At 68.8% G+C, this 18,660-nt stretch overlaps 1 protein-coding gene across 6 annotated transcripts; it reads left to right on the top strand.

Moving 5' to 3' along the window:
* Positions 1–572: 572 nt before the first annotated feature.
* MTSS2 (MTSS I-BAR domain containing 2) lies at positions 573–16,916 on the top strand. 6 transcript variants are annotated; one of them, XM_067302704.1, is made up of 14 exons: positions 573–705; positions 5,440–5,501; positions 5,874–5,947; positions 9,579–9,663; positions 9,808–9,899; positions 10,007–10,081; positions 10,542–10,699; positions 10,948–11,055; positions 11,142–11,239; positions 12,198–12,324; positions 13,597–13,671; positions 14,083–14,259; positions 14,415–14,580; positions 16,042–16,916. In XM_067302704.1, the coding sequence occupies exons 1-14, from the start codon at positions 637–639 to the stop codon at positions 16,818–16,820; spliced, it is 2,145 nt and encodes a 714-aa protein (XP_067158805.1). In that variant the 5' UTR covers positions 573–636; the 3' UTR covers positions 16,821–16,916. The 6 variants fall into 6 exon arrangements, with proteins under 6 accessions (XP_067158805.1, XP_067158801.1, XP_067158802.1 ...); XM_067302700.1 differs by having other exon boundaries at positions 12,117–12,324; XM_067302701.1 differs by having other exon boundaries at positions 12,114–12,324; positions 13,600–13,671.
* The last annotated feature ends 1,744 nt before the right edge of the window (positions 16,917–18,660 follow it).

Genomic DNA, 18,660 nt, shown 5'->3' with positions numbered 1-18,660 from the left:
CCGAGCGAGCATCCCCGTGCTCCCCCTGAGCACTCCCCGAGCGCCCCCGGGCTCCCAGGCTGCCCCCCCCCAGCCGGCATCCCCGAGCATCCCCCGGTGCTGCCCCCCGAGCTCCGCCGGCGCTGCCCCGGCCCCGCTCCCGCGGCTCCTGGCGCTGCTCCCCGGGCATCCCCCGAGCACCACCGGGGCCGCCCCCCCGAGCCGCCCCCCCGCGCAGCCCCCGGCCCCGGGGCGGGCGGCGCATGTGCCGCGCAGAGCCCGCCCCGCTCCGCCCCGCGCCGCGCCGCGCCGCCGCCCCGGGCGCCGCGCTCCGCGCCACTCCGCGCCGCTCCGCTCCGCGCCGCTCCGCGCCCCGCCGCGCCCGCTCCGCTGCGCGCCGCCGCCGCCGCCGCCAGGGGGGCGGCCCGGGGCCGCGGCCCGCTGAGCCCGGCGGGCGCCCGGGGGCGATGCGCCGCGCCGCCCCGCCCGCGCCCCGCCCGGCCCCGCCGCCCCGCCGCTGCCGCCCCGTTGCCGCCGCCGCCGCCGCCGCCCGGGCGCCGCCCGCCCCCCGCCGCCGCTGAGCCTGGCCCGCCGCCGCGGCCTCCCCCGGCGGCGCCGCCCGCCCCGGGCTGCCGCAGCGTCCGCCGCCGCGCCGCGATGGAGACGGCGGAGAAGGAGTGCGGAGCCCTCGGCGGCCTCTTCCAAGCCATCATCAACGACATGAAGGTAGGAGCCCCCCCCCCACAAATTCACCGTGACGGCGCCCCCGCCACCCCCGGCGCCGCGGCGGGCAGAGCGGGCGGCGGCACCGGGGGATGCGGGCAGCGGCCGGCCCGCGCCGCTACCGGCGCCCCGCAGCAGCCCCCGGCGGCGAGCAGGACCCCGCGGCCGGTGCCGGAGCCCCGCGGCGGCGGCGGCGGGTCCCGGGGCCCCGCTGCTGAACCCCGCGCCGGGGGTCGGCACCCCGCGGCGGTGCTGGAGCCCTGTCGCGGGTATCTGCCCCCCCCGTCGGGTGTCGGAGCCCCACGTCCAGCACCAGACCCCGCGTCGGGGGACCGCGACGGGTTTCGGAGCCCCGCGTCGGGGTGTCAGGACCCCGCATTGGGGTATCGGAGCCCCGTATCGGCCCCACGTCCGGGCCCCGTGCTGGGTACCAGCCCCACATCGGGGCGTCGCGGCTGGCGCTGGGCACAGCGGGCCCCGCGGCCCCCCCCCCCCGGCGCCGCCTTGCCCCCCGCCACCCTCCGCTCCGGGGCGACTCGCCGGGGTTTGCCCCAAGCAAACAAAAAGGGCTGCGGGCTCCCGGGCCCACTCTGCACCTCGAGGGGCAGCGGGCGCCGCCGCCGCCCTCGCCGGGGGCGGGATGGGGCTGCCTGTAAAAACAGGGATGTTGTTGTTGTTGTTTTGGTTTGGACCCAAGCGGTGGCAGGAGGCGGAAAAAAAAGGGCTGGGGGCTTTTTTTCTCGCGGGGACGAGGACGGGAACGGGCGGGTTTGTTCGGCGTGGAGGGTTTCGGGGTGCAGCGCTTCCCGCTGCCAGCCCTGCCTCTGGGCTCGCCGGCTTGCAGCCACATTCGCTTCAGGAGGCAAAGCTCTCTTCCTCCTCCTCCTCCTCTTCCTCTAGCTTCTTGCTGCAGCCTGAGTCCAGACAATGCTGTCATTGCCAAAGCAGGGGAGGGGGGAGAAAAAAAATAAAAGCCGAGCCGAGAAAGAGATTAACCCCTTCGGAGGCGGACGGCGTCTCCGCCGGGCTTGCGCCGCCGGACCGGGGCTCCGGCGAGGCGCGAGCAAGGGGGGCGGTGGGAAAAAAGCCCTCGCGTGCGAAAATCCAAGCTTTTCCCAGCAGCCAGGCCCTGGGATGCCGGCGGCCGCAGGGCGGCAGCGCGTCTGGGGAGGCCCGGGCTGGGGGGGCAGGGTGGTGGGGTGCTGCCACCGCTGCGCCCTGGGGTGGCACCCCCCGCCGTGCCAAGCGGGGAAGCCCCCGGGTGGCTCTTGGCCCGGGAGCTGGTTCCCGGATGAGAGGAGGAGGAGGAGGGGAAGGTTTGGGAAAACCGCACCAGTCTTTGCGGCTGCCTGCGAAATTCCCGTGTGCCTAAGGGGAATGGCCAGGTCCAGGGCCCTGGATGGTTTTGGAGAGCTCAGCCGGAGGCGAGGCAGGGGGGGCCCATCCACAGGGAATTGGGGGTGCTCCTTGTGTGCCGGGGTGCTCGGCGGCGCCGGGTTGCTGGGTGGAAACGGCGGAGCTGCTCCAGGAGGAGCCGGGAGGCCGGGCGGGAGCCCGCTGGCACCAACCACCTCGGAGCCCCGTGCCCTTGAAGCGGCTCCGAGGACGGAGGCGCCGAGGATGCTCGGGTGGGGGCAGAGCGCGGGGTCCCCGCTGCATCCCTGGCCCTGCTGAGCCGGAGGAGGCGTGAGCGGCTGCCGCTGGAGGCCCGGCCAGTGTTCCCTCCGCAGCTGGTAGCCGGCTGCCACCCTCGGGGTGGGCACGGCACGGGGGGGGGGGGGGGGGGCGCCGGGCCTCAGTTTCCCCATACCTTCACCGAGACGGGGGCACTGGCTGCGGAGGGGTCCAACCGGCCCCGCTGGTGCCAACGCGGCCACGCAGCGCCAGCGACGGGTCCGGCCCCGGCGGGATGTTTTCGGGACAGGGGGACCAGGACTCAGCTGCAGCGACGGCGGGAAGCCGGGCTGCCTTCCTCTTCACCTTGCTTGGAGGTGGGGAAGACCCAAAAAGAGGAAAGAAAAAAAAAAAGAGGGAAAAAAAAAAAAGTGCTAGAAATCACGTTACAACTCGCGCCCTGCTTGTATCCCGCGCGCTCCCGGCCTTCCCGTCGCGGCGGTGGCGGCTCCGTGGCCCGGCCCGAGGCTTTTCACAGCGGGGAGCGGGGTGGATCTGCTTTGGCCCCCCCGGGGCTGGTTTGGCTCGTGCGAGCCGCTCCGGGGTGGCCCCGAGCCCGGCCCCGGCTGGGGGATGCCCTCGCTCCCGAGAGGGGACGTTTTTGTGGCCTCTCTCCGCTTCCGTTTGCCGCCGAATCGTAGGCAGGGGGATGGGGGAAAATAATAACCTGCCGCAAGAGATTAGGGCGTTAAGCGCTGCGAAGCTGCAGAGCGCCGGGGGGCTTTTTCGGCACCCCGCGGCCTCCCCTCGGGAGGAGCCGGGCCGCAGCCTGCTCGGTTCCCGCGGCCTCTCGTCCTAGCTGCGCGGCGGCCCCGGGCGACCTTGGCGCGTCCTTGTGCCGCCGGTCCTGCTCCCGCGGGAAGCATCGCCGCCCGACCTCGGAGGAATTTGCCCCGGGCGAGCGGGAGACGCTGGCACGGCGGGGATGGGGCCACCACGGCGGGCGGCACCGTCCCGGCAAGGCACGGCGTCCGGCGTCCTGGTTTGGCCCGTGAGGACCGAAACGGGCTCCCTCGCCCCCCAGCAGGACCCCGCATTCGGCGCCCCGCTAAGCCGAGGGCAGGCGGCGTTTCGTCCCCTCCCTGCCCTCCAGCGCCGGCAGTCCCCGTCCCCGCGTCCCCCGGGGACTCGCAGCCCTGAGTCAGGCTGCCGCCACGAGCGGCCGGACATCGCGTGCCGAGCGGCATCCTCAAAACCCTCCTTTAGTGACCTATTTTTTGGCTTAAAGGGGCTCGCGCCATAGTCGGGCTGCTGCCGGCGGCGCCGCGCGGTGCCTGGGCTGCCCCAGCGACGCCGAGCGCCCCGCAGGCGCCGAAATCGGGGCTTTTGCAAGGCCGCTCTCAAATAAACGGTGAGATGAGGATGGCGCAGGGAGGCCCCCGACGCCCCCGGTGCCGTGCAGAGACCACATCCTGCAAAGCCGGCGCCGGTGCCCGCGGGCCGGGCTGGCACACACCCCGGCGGGGGGTTTGCAGGCCCCCAACCCTGCTGCAGCTTGGGGTCACGGCTCCCCGGGTGCCACGTCGGCCCGGGGAGGGCAGATCCGTCCCCTGCCCTTGGAGCACGTCCCACGTGTTACCACCGAAGTGGCACAACACCAGCGTGGCCTTGCCGGCGTGACATCGCCGGGACGGCACCAGCGTGGCCTTGCGGGGACGGCGGCAGCGGCACGGCACCGAAGTGGTCTCGCCGGGACGCTCCCAGGATTGTCCTCATCGAGGTGGCACCTGGATTAGCCTCGCCAGGCTGGCCTCGCCGGGACAGCGCTGGGCCTGGCCTCGCTGGGATGGCACTGGGATGTCCTCGCTGGGAACGGCCTTGCTGGGACGGTGGCACCTGGACAGCGCTGGGATTAGCCTCGAAGTGGCCTTGCTGGGATGACACTGGGATGGTCTTGCTGGGATGGCACCTGGACGGTCTTGCCGGGATGGCCTTGCCAGGACGGTGACACTGTGACGGCACCTGGATGGTCTTGCCGGGCTGGCTTTGCAGAGATGACACCAGGATGGTCCATCCAGCACCCACTGCCCGTCCCCGTCCCCTGCTCACCCGGCGGTGAGGGACAACCTCTGCGGGGGCGAGGGGCATCTCTGACCCCACAACCGCCCCGCGCAGGGCGTGGGAGACCCCCGAGCTGCCCGCCAGCCCTGCGTGGCCTCCGGGTCTTTCCTGAAGGCCCCCAAAGGCTTCGGCCGCTGCTGGCACCGGGGACATGGGATGGAGGGCTCGGGGGGTTCCTGGGGACGTCGGGGTGCCGGGGGCCCCACCGGCCGGGCGGAGACGGCCTGAGCAAACCGGCTGGGTCTGCTCACGAGCGGCTTTTCTTATTCTCCTTTTCTGGGCTTTCTTGCCCGGATTTTGCCATCGGACCCCGGCAGCGGGAATTAGGCTCGTGGTGCACGAAAAGGGGGGGGGGGGAGGAGAAGGGGGTTCTTTGCTTTTACCTCAATTTGATGGGGTTTCTTTTTTTTTTTTTTTTTTCCTTGCCAAGCAACACCCAGAAAATTAGTGGCAAGAGCAGGAAAGGAGGCGGAAAGGGCTCCTCATCCGCCACGGCAAGGGCTGCGGAAGCATTCCCGTTGGCCGCTCTCGCGGCCGGCAGGTGCCGGGCTGCGCGCCGGCCCTCTTGCCACCCCCCGGCTCGGCGGCCGCCCAGCCGCAAACCCCCGAGCCCTCCCGCCCCGCGATTTTTGGCAGCTCGCGCTCAGACAGGCGCCACCGGGGCGAACCATCCACTGTGCCAGGGCAACGTCCTAGTTTCTGCTGTGGTCCACAAGGATACATGGCTGAGGAGGAAAAACCTAGGAGAGAAGCGCGAGGCGGCAGGAGCTCAGCCTTTATTAGCCATCAGAGAATCCCCACGCGCAGCCCTGTATATGCAGGTGGCCGCAGCGGTGTCCCAGCGCCCTTGTCCCGGCGGGCTTTGCCGTTTGTGCCAAGCCGCCCGGTGTGCCTGCGCGGCCCGGGGGCGGCTGCCGGGGATGCGGGTGCCGGGGGCGAGCGGCTCCGAGCCGGCGGCCCCCCCCCCCTCCCTTGCCTCACTCTCGCTTTCCCTCCTTTCAGAGCTCCTACCCGATCTGGGAAGATTTCAACTCCAAGGCCACCAAGCTGCATTCGCAGCTCAGGTGAGTGGCCCCGGCCTCGGCGGGCTGCCGGGCAGCTCTGAGCAGCTCCGGGCGAAACGCGGGCGGCGCTGAGCCGGGGGATCCGGCCCGTCGGGGCTGGATGCGGCCCCTGCTGCGGCGTTTGCTCCAGGAGGGGAAACTGAGGCAGAGCCTCAGCTGCACCAGCCCAACGGCGACTTGCACCGCCACGATGGCACCGGGCCGCCCCAGTGCTTGGGGCTCCGGGGCTCCGCTTGCCCGGTGGCCCCCCGGGGTTGCCCCTTCCCGCGGGCAGGGCCCGGCCCCGGCGGTGCCCAGACGCCGCTCGTTTTCGGGCTGCCCCCGGGCCGGCTCTGCGGCCGCCTCAGCTCCGTCCCTCTCTTTCCGCCCCAGGACTACGGTGCTGGCCGCGGTCGCCTTCCTCGATGCCTTCCAGAAAGTGGCCGACATGGCCACCAACACCCGAGGTAGGTCCCGCTCGGAAAGCCCCCCCGCGGGCTCGCCGCTCTCATCGCCCTAGGATCGCCCCCCCCCCCCCCCCCGGGAGCGTTTCCCAAGCTTTCCTGACCGTGGGAAGGCCACGGCTCCTGGGATACAGCCGCTTCTCCGCGGGGCTGCGGAAAAGGGCCAGGGCAGCACGGGTCTCGTGGCTTGGCCACCGGAGCCGCCTTCTCGGCAACCTGTGCCATGACCCACCCCCGCCAAATTCCTGCCTCCGCTTCCCTGCTGGAGCCGGTCATGCCAGGGCCGAGCTCTTGGAGCCCCGGGAGCTGCTCCCCGCTCTCGCTTTGGGAGGTACCGGCTGCCTCGGGGCTGCTCCCGGGGATGCAGTTGGGCGATTAGATGGTCGTGGAGCTGCCGAAAGAGGATTCAGGGACGGGGACCCACACTGGCGTCCGCTGGCTGCGTTGGGGGTGACCCGTCCCCCAGCCCGGGGGGGGGGGAGAGCTGGAGTGAAGAGCTGAGATTGCAGGTCTGGCCTCCGGCTGTCCGCGACGTTCCCGTGCCGCCGCGGGGCCCGGCAGCGCGCTCCTTCGGGGGGGGACTTTGTGCCTTCGTAGGACCGTGGCGGCCACTGCGGGGTTTTCTGCGGGGCCGGACCCCCCCCCCCCCCGGTCTGATCCTGGCGGCGGGCGCGGGCGGAGGGGCCACGGCGGCCTCGCCGGGGTGCCCGCTCCCGCCCTGGCAGCGAGGCGCCCGCTTCCCACCGCTCGGCTTCTGCCAAGCAGATGGTCGCGGCCTGTTTTGCAGACTCGCGGCATGCAGGCCATCTGGAGCCGCGCGGGGAGGAGGAGGAGGAGGAGGAGGAGGAGGAGGAGGAGGCAGCTTGAGCAGGGATCAGATTTGTCTCCAAACACACTAGCCCACCGCACCGCGAGGATTAAGGCTCCCCCAGCTCCCCCTTTGCTGCCCGGGGCGCCTGGCCGGGTGCCGCGGCTGCCAGCCCGTCCTTCACCCCGCACCCTCCGGACCAGGCAGCGGGCAACCTCTGGCGCCCAAAGCGAGGGCTGGGAGGGGATACGCAGCCGGGGAGCAGCCCGGGGCGATGCCCGGCCGGTCGCGGAGCAGAGACGTGGCCCGTGCCAGGCCGCTCGGGCACAGGGAGCTTTGCAGCCCGGGGCCCATCCGGCTGGGAAGGACGGAGGTGCAGAGCTTTTTTTCCCCACCTGGCACAGCTCTAGAGCCGGGCGGAGGATGCAACATTTCGCTCAGCCGGTTGCCTTGGCAATTAGCCGGAAAGCCAGAAACAGCATCCCCGTCCCACCTTGCACCCGGCGACACCGAGCCTCCGGGAGCGGTGCGGGCTGGAGAGGGGCCTTGAGGGTGCGGGTGGGCCGCGCGGGTGCTGGGACGTGGGCCAGGGGGTGCCAGGGGTCAGGCACCAGGGTCAGCCCTTTCCAGAGGTTTCCCCCGAGCAGGGGGGCTCGGCAGAGGCCTTTTGCGGGGAAGACGCTCCCTCGCAGGCTGATCCGGCCCCAGCTGAGCCTTGGCCGCAGACACCCTCCGCATTTGCAAGCGGGAGTCTCCCAATCCCTGCCGGGCAGCCAAGCATTGCTCCGCTGACCCCGCGACCGGAGGCTCTCGGTCTTCCTTCGGTGTTTGCGGGAGCCTGGCTTCAGGCTCCCGGGGAGATGTGCGAATCCGGCAGCCCGAAGGGAAGCCGAACGGCGGCGGCAGCGGGACGGGTCTCCCGCAGGAGCCTTAACGCTCTGAAGACAGCTCAGGATACGAGACAACGCCGCGTTACTCCAATTCCCAGCTGCTTAAGGGGCCTCCCAGCTTCTCCCCTACCCCGCCAGGCCCGGAGTCCTCCCGGCTTTGCCTCCTCGGACACCTCCGCATCTCGAAGCGCGTGGCCCCGGCTCCCGGGGCAGGAAGGTGCCCGGCTCCCCGGCCGCCCCCCCGCAGCCGGCCAGGCTCCGCGGCGCTGCCTCTGCGGCACCGTGTCGCGCAGGCGGATGCTTTTCCCCGCGCTGGAAAGGAAGCAGGGAGAGCAGCGGGAGACAGAAAACTTGCCAGAGCCAGCTGCGGGCACGAGCTTTCGCCAGGACAGCCTGGACTCGTTTCCAGAGCCGTAGCGCCGGGTCTCCCCCCCTCCGGAGCCGCGGGAGCCCCCAGTTGCACGGTGCTCCCAGCGCGCCGGGAGGAGACACCAAGGGAGCCTCGTGCAGGGCGCTGATTTATCCCTGCAGGCCGCAGCCCACCCCTGCCGCCAAGTAAAACCAGGCTGCGACGTCTCGGTGCCACCCTGCAGCTCTGGATCGCAATCCCACCCGGATAAAGAGGTGGAGGGGGGTTATCCGCTGGGATTAGCGTGATAACGGCTTGGCAAGCCGCAGCCCACCCAGCCCCGGCTTGCAGTCCCGACCCTCGCTCCCCGCCATCTTTCTGCTCCGGAGTGTTTTCCGACATGTGCTCCATAGCCGCTTGACCGCCTCCATGTGTGAGCACATAGGGAAATCAGATTAGGAGCAGGAGGATCCGGAATAAGAGCATTAGGAGCCGGATTAAGAGAATTCCCCAAGCAAGGGAGCAGGGAGGGCCGTGGTCCCAGGAGGGAAGGGCCGAGGTGCCCGGCGCAGCCCCTCCGCCGCAGGGTGCTGGCAGGTTCAGAAGCAGGTCCGGGGCAGCGGGTCGGCTCGCCAGGCTGGGGGCTGGGAGGTGCGATGGCGAGCAGGGATGGGATCCCGTGCCCATTGCGGCTGCGTCGCCTTCCTTTGGTGCTCCAGGAAATCCCATCCGCAGCCCCGGGGGTCGCGGGATGGGGGGGGGGTGTCTCTCAAAACATTTTGGGGAGAGAAGGGCAGAATATCGCTCCCTCGCCTGCACCGCGGGAGTCTGTGGTTGCCGCCTTGCTTCCTTCGCCGGGATGTGCCGGCCTCCGCGCGCCGCTGAGCCTCGGCAGCACTGCCACTGTGTGGCCATCCTTAGGCTTCAGAGTTAGCAGCTGTTTTGCTGGAAAGGGGCGCTCCCGCTTTGGATTGCTGGGAAACGTCCCCGCAGCAGTCGTGCGCGCCAGTGGGATGTTTTGTGCCAGGGGAGCGCTGACTCCCTGTTTTATAAGCTCAGGATTGAGGCTGCAGGGGAAGGACTGAGCCCGGCTGCCCGGCACCGAGCCGGGGAGGGAACCGGCGCTTGGCCACTGCCTCGGCGAATTTTTTCCCTTGCGCGCGACTTGGCGACCAGACGCTTTATCCGTATCCCACTGCTCGCTTCTCCTGGACATTCCCAGCCATCTGAGCACCCTCTTCCTGCCCGGGACACCGAGGCACGGCGGGTTGGCCCGGGTGGCGTCGGCGAGCTCGGGTGCCCCGGCTGGACCGCTGCTCCCCATCGCGGCCGCCGAGCCGCCACCGCGTATGGGGGGAGCCGGGCATTGCGGCAATGAGGTGGCTAGTCCTCAGCGCCCCGAGGAGCGGGTTTGCGGAGCCGGCCCGGCACGCCGCCTGCGCCATCGCCCCGGCTAGCAGGGCGCCGCGGGGATTCGGCTTTGCAGAGCTTGACAGCGGGTTTTATCGCTTTCTTTATTATCGAGGGGGTATCGATTTGTTTCCTTGGTGGATTTATCATGGGTGGGGGGGTCCCTTTCCCTGCCAGGGGCCACGAGGGACATCGGCTCGGCGCTCACCCGCATGTGCATGAGGCACCGCAGCATCGAGGCCAAGCTCAGGCAGTTCACCAAGTAAGTCGGGCCGGGCACCAGGGACACGAGTTGGCCGGCCTCAGCTCTCGCTCCCCGAAGGAGGAGACGCCAAGGGGCCGGCTGCGGACGCGGCGGCTCGAGCCGCTCTCCCACACGCGCTCGCTTTCTCTCTCCCCGCTCCAGCGCCCTCATGGAGAGCCTCATAAACCCTTTGCAGGACAGGATTGAGGACTGGAAGAAAACCGCCAACCAGCTGGACAAGGACCACGCTAAAGGTAGCGGCGGCCGGGGCCGGCGCCGGCGCAGGGGAGGGCGCGCGGAGGCGGCGGGGGGCCGGGGCCGGGCGCTGCGCCCGCCTCTCACCGCCCTCGTGTGCCCCCAGAGTACAAGCGCGCCCGCCACGAGATCAAGAAGAAGTCCTCCGACACCCTCAAGCTCCAGAAAAAGGCCCGCAAAGGTGAGGCAGCGACGGCGGGAAGAGGCGGCGGAGGCGGGCGGGCGGGCGCTGCGCCCGCGGGAAGGGCGCCGGCACGGCCGCTGCGCCGGAGGAGACGGCGCCGGGCTGTCTTTCACACGTTCTTTCTCTCTCTGTCTCCTTCTCTCTCTCCTTCCTCATCCTTCCTGTAGAGCTCCTGGGTAAGTGGATCGCTGGCTCCCTCCCCGGCTTCGCCCCGGGGCCAGGCAGCGGCGGGCGCCCGGCCGTGCCGCTCCCGCCCGGCCCTCCTCGGCCGCGCGAAGCCTCCGCCGGCCCCTCCGGCACGCGCGCGGTGTGCCGATCGCCGGCGGCTCCCCGCTCCGCTCCGCTCACCGCCGCGGCGGGCCCAAGCCCCTCGCGCGCCGCCGCCGGCACCCGCGGAGGGCTCGGCGCCCTCGGGGCCTCCCGGCACTGACGCCGCCGCGCCTCTCTCCGCTCGCAGGCAAGGGCGACCTGCAGCCGCAGCTGGACACGGCGCTGCAGGACGTCAACGACATGTACCTGCTGCTGGAGGAGACGGAGAAGCAGGCGGTGCGCAAGGCCCTCATCGAGGAGCGCGGCCGCTTCTGCACCTTCATCACCTTCCTGCAGCCCGTGGTGGTAAGTGCCGGCGCCCCAGCTCGCCCCCGCGCCCGTCCGCCTCGGCTGAGCGCCGGCGGGTGCAGGGGAGCCCCCGAAACGCACCCAAACGCGTGGAGATCCCACCCGTGCCCTTGGAGCGGGGGGCACCACCGGGGTGCCCTACCGGCCGCGGGGCGCCCGGGCCGAGGGTTTTCCGGGGCGAGCGGAGCCCGAAGGCGTTTGCCGCCCGCGGGCCGGGCGCTGACGCCTGCTGCTGCCGCCTCCAGAACGGGGAGATCACCATGCTGGGAGAGATCACCCACCTGCAAGGCATCATCGACGACCTGGTGGTGCTGACGGCCGAGCCCCACAAGCTGCCCCCCGCCAGCGAGCAGGTGAGCCGCGGCGGCGCCGCCGGCCCCCCGAGCAGGGGAGGGCACGGCCTTCTTGCCCGCCTCCAACCTGGACCTTCCTGCTGCAGGTGATCAAGGACCTGAAGGGCTCTGACTACAGCTGGTCCTACCAGACGCCCCCGTCCTCTCCCAGCAGCTCCAGCTCCCGCAAGTCGAGCATGTGCAGGTGCGTTGGGGCGCGCGCGTGCCCGGGGCCGCTGGAGCGGACGTGGCCGTCCCCTGGCGCGTGGCGGGCTGCTCGCGCGTGAGGGGCCGGGGCGCGGGACAGGGACGGGGACAGGGACAGGGATGCAGACACAGCGGCATGTCCCCCCGGGCGGTGGCCAGGCCACCAAGGTTGGGTTCATGCTCCTTTAGCAAATCACTTCCCCCAGCCCCCCAGGCCTTCGTTAAGCCTGGCCGGCTAATGATGCTCGTGACCCTTGGAGACACTTAGATGATGGTCCTCAGCCTCCGAGCGTCCAAGTGCAAGGCTGGTTCCCAGTAATACAGAGGAACTGGTCCCAGCTCGGGCGGAAGGGGGGGGGGGGGCGGTGCATCCCTAGGGCCTGAGCGGCGTCAAAGTCAGCCCTGCAGCTCCCTTCCCGTGCGAGGCAGATGAGGGTCAGGAGACGGGGCGCTTCACGGGGGTAAAAAAGGCAGTGCCAACCCCTCTGGAGTGTCTTTGCTTCCCTCCCGCCGGGACCATGCTGCACCCCGCTGCGCATCCCGGGGGGGGGGGGGGGACACCGGAGCGAGGGGAGGGGAGCCGGCCTTCTGCACGGAGCTCCAGCAGGGGCAGGGACGTCGCGAGGACGGCGTGCCTCGGTTTCCCCAGCCGGCAAGGCCCCGCGGCCGGGACGTCGGGCCGGGGGGGGGGGGGGGGGGGGACCGGCCGGCCGCCGCCGCCTCGTCCCTCCCCGCCTCCCGCTCGGCTCCTCTGCCGGGCGAAGTCGCGCAGCCAACCGTTGTCTGAAACTGTCTTTTCCTTCCTTTGTCCTCCCTGCCCCTCTGCGCCCGCTAACGGGCATCGTCTCTGCGGCCCCCCCACCCCACCCCAGCAGCGTGAGCGGTGCCAAGGGTGGCATCGCGTGGCCCGGCGGGTCCCAAACTTGCTCACCAAGTTCCACCTATCGCTACCGCAGCCTGGCGCAGCCGGTCAACGCGAGCACGCGTCTCTCCAGCGTCTCCTCGCACGATTCGGGCTTCATCTCCCAGGACGCCGCTTACTCCAAACCGCCTTCTCCGATGCCTTCGGACATCACCAGCCAGGTAAGGGAGGAGGGAGCGGGCGCGAGGCTCGGCCTGGCCCGGTGTAGCCTCCCTGGGGCGCCGTGCCTCAGTTTCCCCCTCAGGAAAAGGAGCGGGCAAGATGCAAGGATCCCCTCTGGCAGTGTATCCGTGACACCCCTGGGAATGTCTCCAGGTGTAGAGGGTTGGCGTTGGCATCGCGGGGGAGAACAACGTACGTGGGATGCCCACCCGCCTCGGGCCAGGCTGTTCCCCCAGGCAAGGGGGTCGCCGTTCACGCTGTGGTCAGGAAATGGGGTATTTGGTCAGGAAACGGAGTATTTCCCACTCCCCCGAGCCCCGCAGTGAGCCAGAGGCCACTTCACGCCGTTCCCTGGCCAGGCTGGCAGCGCTTGGGCAGCCCGGGGCTGGAGAGCCCTTGGCCCCGCATCCTCCTGGTGGATCCCGGCAGATCCTTCGTGCCGGGCAAGATGCTGGTGGAGAGCGGTCATCAGCACTGGCCTGAGCTGCATCACTTCTGCCCTCCCGCGCCGCATCCCCGGCCGCTGGCTACGCGCACTGCTGCCTGCCCGGCGCTGCCGGTGGCACCGGGGACCCCCTGGTCCGCAGCAGCGAGCCGCGGGGCCGGGCTGCATGCGAGCCCCGCCGGCTGCGCTTAACACGCCTGAGCTTCGGGGCGCGCGGGCCGCCGCTGCGCTCCGCCGCTGCCGCTAACACGGCGCCGCTTGCAAGGCAGCGCCGACGGCGGGACGTCCGCACGAGCTTGGCGAGGCCGGGCTGGAGCTGGGCGTCCGCAAGGGCTTCGCCCGTCCGGCACCTCCCCGAGCTCGGCAGACCGCCGGGCAGGGCCTCGTCCCTGCTTCTGGGGCGCAAAGGGGGCAAATGCTGCTCACCGCCCCGCGGGGGCGTGCGGGGGCGCGAGGCTGCGGGACGCGAGGCGCAAGCGCGCGTGGGAACCGTTTCAGCTGCGGGAATCCCCACGCAAAGGCAGAGCCCGCTAGCGCCGTGCCGGGAGTCACGGCGCGCTTAGCCCACGGCATCCGCCGAAGCCCTTCCGCGCCGGCGCGGACGCCTCCCCGTGCCGGGGCCGCGCGGGCGAAGCTGCCTCGCGGGCGGCTGCGGGCACCCCCCGGGCGCGCTCGGGGTGCCCCGTGCAGCCTCTAACCCGCGGACCGTGCCGCGTCGCATCGTCTCCGGCCGCCGCACGCCTCCGGCTTTGCTAACCAGCTCTGTTCTCTCCCTTCTCTGCGTCCGCGCGGCTCGCTGCCGCTCCTCGGCCTGCGGGCACGGCAGAAGTCCTCCAGCTCGGCATCCTCGGAGGCCTCCGAAACCTGCCAGTCAGTTAGCGAGTGCAGCTCCCCCACCTCGGTTAGTTCTAGCTCTGCCACAGGGGCGCGGGCAGGTGGCGCAAAGGTGAAGCCTTCGTCGGCAAAGCCCTCCTCTTCCTCTCTTCCCCTCCCCGGTTCGCTCCGGCTCTGCCCTCCATCCCGCCGGCTCGCGTCTCGCACACGGGTCCCAGGAGACGCGGAGCCGGCTCCCCCCCGGCCGCTGCCGCCCCTCGGCGAGCCGGCTGTCAGCGCCAGCGTCCCTGGCAGCGACCGGCCGAGCATCCCGGCCACCACCGGTGCCCACAGCCGGGATCGCCCCGTGGGAGCCCGGCGGGACCCCTCGCGCACCCCTTCCCCGCTGTCCCTGCCTCCCCGGGTGCCTCTCTCCTCCCGCCCTGCCGCTCCTCGCCACGGCTCCGGCTTCACCCGCCGGCGCCTGGATTTTTTGCAGGATTGGTCCAAAGCCAGTCCCTACGACCAGCCCGTGGTGAACACCCTGCAGAGGCGAAAGGACCGCATGGAGCACCTGCGGGAAGCGGAGATGGCCTCGGCCGCCATGGGGTACCCGGGCATCAGCGTCGAAGAAGCTCCCAGGCCCCGGATGTCACCGGCTACGATTGCTGCCAAGGTACCGGCTGCTGGGGGGGTGAAGGTCCAGGGGGGCGAGTGCCAAGGGGGGGGCTCCTCCAGGAGGACCATGTGGCACTGAGAACTGGCCGAGGCCACCGTGGCGGCGTGGCCGGCTCATTGGGGCACTGACGGGTGGCTCCTGTCCCCCCACAGCACGGCGAGGAGGTGTCCCCCGCTGCCAGCGACCTGGCCATGGTCTTGACCCGGGGGCTGAGCCTGGAGCACCAGAAGAGCAGCCGGGACTCGCTGCAGTATTCCAGCGGCTACAGCACACAGACGACCACCCCGTCCTGCTCCGAGGACACCATCCCTTCCCAAGGTAGCGGCGCTGAGGGCCTGGCTTGCCCCTGGTGGGAAGGGGGACATGGGGCAGAAGCAGCCTGATATTTCACCCGGAGGGTCAGCAGGAGACCAGGGGTAGAGCATGGCAAGAGCCCTTCGGAGCGGCTGTGCTGCTGGAGACTGTTTTGCATGGTGCTGTTGATATCCTTGGGCATAGCGTGATGGTGTGCTGGTCCTCCCTTGCAGCAGGGTCGAACAGGGGTGTGCTGACTTCTCCGCTGGCTCCCATGGATGTTTCCACTGTGTTGTGATCAACACCTGCACAGTGACACAACCGGGCCCCAGCCCTGCCCGGCTGTTTGGCTTCGCTCTTGCTTCCCGAGCGGCTGTGAGCCTGTTGTTAATTCTGTGAGCCAACGTTTGCCTGGTTGCAGCACAAAACAGGTTATTTCAGTTGTGTAGGATGAGACGGAGGCTTTGGGCACGTTGCGTGATTATCGGCGTTTGAACAACCTGGGCCTGCGCTGCCCGGGGTGGAGAAGCCGTGGTCTCGTGGCTGCGTTGCAGACACTTGCGCGGCGGTTGAGACCGTGCGGTGCGGCGTGTAGCGTGCAGCATAACCATGGCTGTTTCCCAATTCTTTGGAGGGTTAGTTGTGGCTGGGTCACCCATGGTGCGGTAGCTCGGCAGCTGGAGCAGCTCTGACTGTTAACTATGGTGGCTGCAACTGTGCTGTGTGCGCCTTGATGGCTACCGTTGTGCCAGGCAGTGTATAGCTGTGGTAGCATCACGCGTTGTGCGATGGCGGTGGTTTGCGACGATGCGTTTGCATGCAGCGATTCAGTACCAGAGGGTTGGGGTAGCAACAGATGTGGTGGATGGAGATAGAGTAACCGCGGGGACAGTTGTGGTTGGGTGTAACTGTTCTCATGGTGATGGTTGTGATCACGTTGTAACGGTGATGTTTGGTTTTGGTTGTGATCGCATCATAGCAATGGTTGGGGCTGGCTGTGATTGTGTTGTGGTGGTGATGGTTATGTTTGCAATCACATTGTGATGGCGATGGTTAGGGTGGTTGTGATCACACTGCAATGGTAACAGCTGGGTTTGGCTGTTATCGTGCAATGGTGGCAGTTGGGGCCAGCTGTGATTTCATTGTGGTGGTGATGGCTGGATTTGTGGTCAAGCCATGATGGCGATGGTTGAGTCTGTGATCATGCTGCAATGGTGGTGGTTGGGTTTGATCGCGGTCATGTTGTGATGGCAATGGTTGGGATGGTTGTGGTTGCATCGCAATGATGGTGGTTGGGTTTGATTGTGCTCTCGTGGCGGCAGTGGTTGGGGTTGGTTGTGATCGTGTTGCAGCGGTGATGGTTGGGTTTGGTTGTGGTCATATCGCAACGGTGATCGCATTGCGAAGGTGGCGGTTGGGCTTGGCAGTGGCGAGTGGGCCGCAACCACCCCGCTCGGCTGTGCTGACTGGACTCCCCCTCCCCAGGCTCCGACTACGACTGCTATTCGGTGAACGGCGACGTGGAGTGCGACCCCCAGAGCGAGTTCGACAAGTCCTCCACCATCCCGCGCAACAGCAACATCGCCCAGAACTACCGGCGCATGATCCAGACCAAGCGTCCCGCCTCCACCGCCGGGCTGCCTACGGGCACCAACCTGCCAGCCGGCACCACGCCGGGGGTCGCCACCATCCGCCGCACGCCTTCCACCAAGCCCTCGGTCCGCCGCACCCTCTCCAACGCGGGCCCCATCCCCATCCGGCCCCCCATCGTCCCCGTGAAGACCCCCACGGTGCCCGACTCCCCCAGCTACACCGGCCCCACGCGAGTGGGCAGCGAAGAGTGCGTGTTTTACGCTGACGACGCCTCGCCAAACACCGCGGATTTTGCCAAAGCTTCGCCCAAGCGGCTGAGCCTTCCCAACACCGCCTGGGGCAGCAACGTCATGGAGATCTCCGTGTACCCCGGTGCCAGCCAGCACCTCTCCGCCGAGGAAGAGGAGGACCAGCAGTTGGCAGCCAACCGGCACAGCTTGGTGGAGAAGATCGGCGAGCTGGTGGCCAGTGCCCACGCCCTGGGCGAAGGCCAATTTCCCTTCCCTATGGCGCTTTCGGGCCCCGGCCCCGGCCCCGGCGAGGAGACGCCTACTCCACCCCCGGCGGCCTCCATGGACCCCCCGGCCGAAGACATGCTGGTGGCCATCCGGCGCGGGGTGCGCCTGCGGAGGACCATCACCAACGACAGATCGGCCCCACGGATATTGTGATGAAGCCCCCGGTCCCTCCCGGCCCCGTCCCACGCCGTGCCGTGCCGTGCCGTCCCGCCGCCCCGCTCCCCGCGCCCCTGGGAGGAGATCGAAGCAGCGCCCCGAGGAGGAGAGACGCCGTCGGGAACCGCGGCGCCGAAGCCGCTTTTCGGAGGTAGAGGCAGAGCCTGGATTTACACGGAAACTGAAAGCCTTCGCTGGCAAACTCGCAAGGACGCAGCCTAGGCGCTGAACCGGGTCTGGAGCCCGTTTTATACTTTGTTCCTCGCCCCCCCGCTCGCCCGCAGCCTCCCCGGCACTTTTTGCGGCCTCCGGCCAGCCACTGATCCCCAGCGGCGAGGGCGCGGGGCCCAAACGCGCAGGGGTCACCGGCCGTGCTCCCCGCGAGCTCCCCGGGCCCCAGCGAGGCGCTGGCGGCCCCGCGGGCATCGCGCAGCCTCCCGCGCTCCCGCTCGCTCCTGGCAGGGGCTGGCTGTCGTCTGTCCTTCCTTCCTTCCTTTGCTCTTTCTTCCTTTCCTGCTTTCTCTTTCTCTTTTCCTTCTTTCCTTCCCTCCTTCCTTTCTCTTTCTTTTTTTTTCTTACTTGCTTGTTTGCTTTCCCTTTCTTTCCCTTTCTTTTTCTTTTGCTTTCTTTCTGTTGCTTTCTCTCTTGCTTTCTCTCTTGCTTTCTCTCTTGCTTTTGCTTTCTCTTGCTTGTGCTTTTTTTCTTTCACTTTTTTCTTTCTTTTTCTTTGTCGTTTTCACTTTTTCTTTTTTCTTTCCTCTTTGCTCTTTCACTTTTGCTATTTCTCTCTTTTTTGCTCTCCTTCATTCTCTCTCTTGCTTTCTTTCTCTTTTGCTTCTTTTTTCCTCTCTCCCCCTTTCTTTCTTGCTCTCTCCTTCTTTCTCTTTCGCTCCTTCTCTTCTTTCCTTTTTTCTCTTTCCTCTCTTTTCTTCTCTTTCTCCTTCTATCTCTTTCCTTGCACTTTCTCCCTTTCCTCCTTCCCCCCTTCCCCGGGGGCGGGGGGGTTTCCCCGGCTCGGAGGGGCGGCAGGAGGGGGACGCGGCCGGGAGGGGGCGCCGGGCCGGGGGCCGTGCGGAGGGACGGAGGGACGGAGGGACGGAGGGACGGAGGGAGGCGCAGCGGAGCGGGCGGCGGAGCCCGTGCAGCCGCCGCAGCCCCGCCGCGGCCCCGACACCCGCCCGGCGCCGCCGCCGCCGCCGCCGGGGAGAGGCGAGCCGGGGCCGGGACCCCGCTCTGCCGTCGGGGCCGCCCCGGCCGGGACCCGGCTCTGCCTCGGCGCCGGGACCCAGCTCTGCCCCCGGGGCCGCCCGGGACCCGGCTCTGCCCCCGGGGCCGCCCCGGCCGGGGCACCGGAGCCTCCCGCCGCCGCAGACGCCCCTTCCGCACGGCTACGCCAGGAGCCTTGAAGAAAGCACAACCTCTCCCTGCCCCGCTCTCCGCCTGCCCGGCCCTCCTCGCCCCCGCCCGGCAGCCCCCCCCCGTTGTACATAGCTCGCCCCCCGCCCCGGTGTGTGTCGCATCGCAGCCCCCTCCTTACTCTGTCTTAGTAATAACGATTTAGTTATAACCTCGCCTCCCCCCCCCGCCCCTTATCGTGACCAGAAATGCTGATGACAAGTGACAAATGTTTGGGTTTTTTGGGGTTTATTTCTCAATTTGTACAGAGAACAAAAAATTCCTTGGAAAAGAAAAAAAAAAAGTCTTTCGACTGAAGTAACTTTTCTGGTGCTGTTGTTAACTTGTTCCTTTTTTTAATTTATTTTCCCCCCCCCCTCAGTGCTCCTGTCTCTGCCTCCGCTTCCCTCCCCTTCCCTCATCCGGGTTTCTTTTTCTTTCT

The sequence above is a fragment of the Apteryx mantelli genome, chromosome 10 (assembly GCF_036417845.1).
Source record: "Apteryx mantelli isolate bAptMan1 chromosome 10, bAptMan1.hap1, whole genome shotgun sequence".
Taxonomy (NCBI): Eukaryota; Metazoa; Chordata; class Aves; order Apterygiformes; family Apterygidae; genus Apteryx; species Apteryx mantelli.
This window is presented reverse-complemented; position numbering and strand designations above follow the sequence as displayed.